We start from the raw sequence: 4,975 nt of genomic DNA, 5'->3' as shown, positions 1-4,975 counted from the left end.
CAGTAGAGGCAATAAATACGTGTGTGTGTGTGTGTGTGTGTGTGTGTGTGTGTGTGTGTGTGTGTGTGTGTGTGTGTGTGTGTGTGTGTGTGTGTGTGTGTGTGTGTGTGAACAGATGTGTTGACGTATAAGTGGGTCAGAGATACAGGTTGTACTTTTGTCTGCTGTGGTGTGTCTCTGTGTTTTGTGCATACAGTACGAGAGGCAGGGCGTGTTGTTGTCGTCCGGGTGTGTTTGCACGAGGGTGTGTGTGATGGGAACGTGTGTGTGTGTGTGTGTGTGTGTGTGTGTGTGTGTGTGTTTTGACAGCGACTGGAACAGGTTTTTTTGCCCCGGGTGAAGGTGCAGTGCTCCCGCCTGCAGCTCCTCCGCTCACTCTCAGCCGGCGGAGCAAACAGCATGGACTCATAGTGCAGAAACTCCTTCAAACAACTTCAACAACACGGAGGACCAAACGGCTGCCTGATGGACCCGGAGGTCAGTTTCATTTATACATCTTCCTGCGTGGTTGTACTTAAGGTGGAGAGCTTTGGGTGACAGCGTTTGGTTTCAGGCGACATCTGACAGGCAGTTTCTGTCACGGCTCATCTTGACTTCTTAGAGAAATTGTGGGCAAACGTATATTTTTTGGTGCTCCTAGCAGACTTTTTGGTTCTATGAATGGTTTTATTTTCTTGCACACAGTTTATTTTCAGCTTTTTATACTTTCTTTAGCCTATATTAACGCTCCCTTTTACTAAGGACAACCCAAAAAAAGACTTGTTTCAATTAAAAGTAATCATAATAATAGAGCTTTACTTGTGTAGCACTTTTTAAAGTGCTTTAAAAAATACAATTTAAGTCTAACGTTTAAACTTTTTAGCAGACATGTGTTCGTGATATATTACGTATTACATTACTTGTTAGACGCTTTTATCCAAAGCGATTTACATACTCATATATAAGCTTTCAAGGAATACAAGGAGGTAAAATAGGCAAGAATGTACAAAGTATATATAAACAGATAACCCACTTAGTTAAACCAGAAAAGACTTAGGAAAAAAGGAATAAATGCATAAAATAATTAAAACAATACAATACAAATAAAATAAATATATATAATAATGATAATAATAAGAGGTTTTTTGTCATTTAAAAATGTCCACTTAGTTGCTCTGCCCCTGAACACTAGTTTGGGTTGCTAATGAAACTAAAGGAGTATTTCTGCACTTTGGTTTATTGTGAAATGTGTAATACGTAACTTATACGTATAAATCAGCTGCCTCCTTTATCTCAGAAGTCATTTAGGGCCAAGTGTGTAATATCATCTAAATGTGAATAATCGGATTGATGTTAGTGTTTGATTTTGTTCTTGAAGACGTGGTCGTTTTTATCAACTCGTACAGAAATAACAAAATGTAAACGACTGGGTTCTGAACATTAAAACCACACTATTTTTCGTTATGAAGGATAGTTTTACTAGCGTATATTTAGTGTTTTGATTGATTTAAATCCTGGCATTGTTGTGTCTTTTTACATCATTGTATCATTACAAAATGGGTGTGCAAACGTTGTGGTTCACAGTTGTCTTGTTGGAATAAATGTAAACACCTGATACAATATATATTTATGGAAATCATGCTCTATATTTGAGTATAATTTGATTGAAAAGGGATGGAAAATGATTGGCTGCCATGTCATTCTAAATTGTTTGGAAATAATCACATTGGTTTTGAGTAAATCCTGCGAAAAGCATGTTTGTATCGTAAAATATGTGTATTTATTGATTTACTTATTTCCTAATAACATATAATCTGTGTTGCTATAAACCCTAACAATCTGTGTCAATGGTGAAACAATTCTGCATTTGTTTTAAAAACGTATTAAATATATTTTACATTGGGATGTTATATTTAATACACTCTTATTTTGATGTTTGGAATTAAAACTGCAGTTAGGGTTTGGTTAGGAATAAAGCTTTATTTGTATTTATTCACACATGATTTCACATAATTTTCCGATATCCAAATAGAACATAATGTTTCTTGATTTAGTGGAAGTCTGACAGAGTTTTTTTTTTACTTAAAGTTGTGGGTGTGGTCCCTTCTGAATGTGTGCTTTTAAAAAGGAAACACCCAACAACAGACCTCTTGTACGCAGCTCTCCCGATTAACCTGTTCCTGGTTTTCCTCACAGCCTTATCTCAAATACCTGAGAGATGCACCTGCTGAGATACATGGGGGTATCACTATACTGTACATACATAGAGTCAGACATACATACATACAGTCAGACATACATACAGTCAGACATACATACAGTCAGACATACATACAGTCATACATACATACATACAGTCAGACAAAAATACAGTCAGACATACATACATACATACATACATACATACATACAGTCAGATATACATACAGTCAGACATACATACATACATACATACATACATACATACATACATACATACATACATACAGTCAGACATACATACATACAGTCAGTCAGACAGACAGACAGACAGACAGACAGACAGACAGACAGACAGACAGACAGACAGACAGACAGACAGACAGACAGACAGACAGACAGACATACATACATACATACATACATACATACATACATACATACATACAGTCAGACATACATACATACATACATACATACATACATACATACAGTCAGACATACATACATACATACATACATACATACATACATACATACATACATACATACATACAGTCAGAAATACATACATACATACATACATACATACATACATACAGTCAGACATACATACATACATACATACAGTCAGACATACTCCTACTGTACTGGATGCGGCTTTTTAATTTAGGTTCAACTCAAGTTATGCGATGCAAGGAGAGTTTCATAGTACATAGTATTGATCTTGGATTTAGAAGCACTTGGTATAATGAAAGAAGATATAAAATGGCAACATGAACAGCTTGAATGACTCTAAATGTCCATTTTAAACCATGCTTTTAAATAGAAAATGTGTGCAGATATGAATTTTTAATAATCTCTTTTGTTTCTGGTGTTAAGACGTTGTTTCTGAACAATATCTAAAAAAAAACGTGTTGTTTATTGCAAATGTAATAAAAAACAACACAAGTGTTTCCCAGATATGAAATTGTTTGGTTTGCTAAGTAAATACGCCCCACCCAAATATTTCCTTCATGATCTTGTACTTTTAAAGGTGTGCTTGAAAATGCGGTTAAAACAGACTGAAGTTTCCCAGAGTGGTGCATTCATGTGCTATTGGAAAACACAGCTTCTTAGTTGGAATTTAGAGCAAAAGCAATTTTCCCCAGCCTCTTGTGTGATGGATTGATCAAAAACATTCCCGACCCTTTAGAAACCCTGCGGTAATACAGGTGTTGTTATTTTCTACCAACACAAACATGTACAGAAACGTCATACATGGTCTTCCTTTACCTCTTGGTTTGAACTAATTTAAGAAGTACCACTGTAGTACTGGTTGAGTAAGTACTGTGTACAAATACACTGTTCCTTCTTTCTTTAGTTAAAGTTAAAAGTATCAGCATCAAATACACTTAAAGCTATTTCTTTTAACAGTATTGATTAATCAAAATGTCAAATTTCGCCCAAAAATGTATTTTTTATTTTGTTGAACTATTTGTCATTATAAAAACTAAAATGCTTTCTAGCCTTATCTATTGTTATAAGTCAGAATGTAAAACTAACTTTACATTTTTGCAATTATAATCAAAGTCTGCAAAGTAACTAAAGCTGTCAAGTGTAGTAAAAAGTACATTTGCCTCCAAAAAGTAGTAAAGTAAAAGTAGAAAGTGGCATTCATTGGGAATTCCCAGTAAAGTAAAAGTATGTGAAAATTATACGTAATAACAGTAATTGAGTAAATACACTAAGTCACATTCCACCACTGCCATCACATGATCTTAAATGTCTCCCGAGTTCAATCAGCTATAGTTATTATGAAACGTTAACGTGTTAAAAGTATAAGATCAATCCCAAGCTGCACTGTATGTCTCAAGTTTAAAAAAATACTTGATGTCGTTGACTGAACATTTAGTTTTCTTCCATAGGTTTAATCGGAAGGGATTTTAATGCAGCTGTAACAGAGACACAACAATCATGGTAAGAAACACCTTCATCTTCTTTCAGTTCTGTGATTAAAACGTTATATAACAGCTACATTTAGTTTCAGTTTAGGAGTTTATAGCTCAACGTGTGGAGGCGTTTTTGTTTTAAACACTTTATGTAATGTCTTTGTTTGCAGCCTTCACACCGCAGGGGAAGGAGTCTCTCCGACGCCCTGACTCTGGAGCAGTCGGAGGAGGGAGGGCTCATTGTTTCCAGCATTAACGACAGCGCCTCAGCCAATCAGGGGCTGAGGAAAGGTATAACCCTCCACTTGCAACTGAAACCTTTTTATTTGATTGTTTTTAAAGGTCACCTATTATGTAAAATACACTTTTTCATGTCTCTTCTACATCAACATGTGTCCCCTCTTCTTCATGTCTCTTCTACATCAACATGTGTCCCCTCTTCTTCATGTCTCTTCTACATCAACATGTGTCCCCTCTTCTTCATGTCTCTTCTACATCAACATGTGTCCCCTCTTCTTCATGTCTCTTCTACATCAACATGTGTCCCCTCTTCTTCATGTCTCTTCTACATCAACATGTGTCCCCTCTTCTTCATGTCTCTTCTACATTAACATGGGTCCCCTCTTCTTAATGTCTCTTCTACATTAACATGGGTCCCCTCTTCTTAATGTCTCTTCTACATTAACATGTGTCCCCTCTTCTTCATGTCTCTTCTACATTAACATGTGTCCCCTCTGTGGAAAGAGACAAAGATTCTTTCTCTTTTTGATCCATTTCTATAAAAACCTGTCTGAAAATGAGCTGATCAGTTTTTGGCCAATTTATGATGTCATAACGAATTGTTGTCTTGTGTAACAATTAGCCAA

At 35.9% G+C, this 4,975-nt stretch overlaps 1 protein-coding gene across 1 annotated transcript in view; it reads left to right on the top strand.

Moving 5' to 3' along the window:
- The first annotated feature begins 295 nt into the window (after positions 1–295).
- Positions 296–4,975, top strand: part of LOC104959891 (neuroblast differentiation-associated protein AHNAK-like) — a 13,161-nt gene continuing 8,481 nt past the window's right edge. The window contains exons 1-3 of the mRNA XM_010787807.1: positions 296–477; positions 4,086–4,137; positions 4,280–4,400. Of these exons, the coding sequence (XP_010786109.1) occupies positions 4,135–4,137; positions 4,280–4,400 (124 nt within the window). The 5' untranslated portion in view covers positions 296–477; positions 4,086–4,134. The remainder of the gene's footprint in view (positions 478–4,085; positions 4,138–4,279; positions 4,401–4,975) is intronic.

The sequence above is a fragment of the Notothenia coriiceps genome, unplaced genomic scaffold, assembly GCF_000735185.1.
Source record: "Notothenia coriiceps isolate Sejong01 unplaced genomic scaffold, NC01 NC01_scaffold00031258, whole genome shotgun sequence".
NCBI classification, from domain to species: domain Eukaryota; kingdom Metazoa; phylum Chordata; class Actinopteri; order Perciformes; family Nototheniidae; genus Notothenia; species Notothenia coriiceps.
The sequence above is the reverse complement of the archived record's forward strand: the minus strand, read 5'-3'. Positions and strand labels throughout refer to the sequence as shown.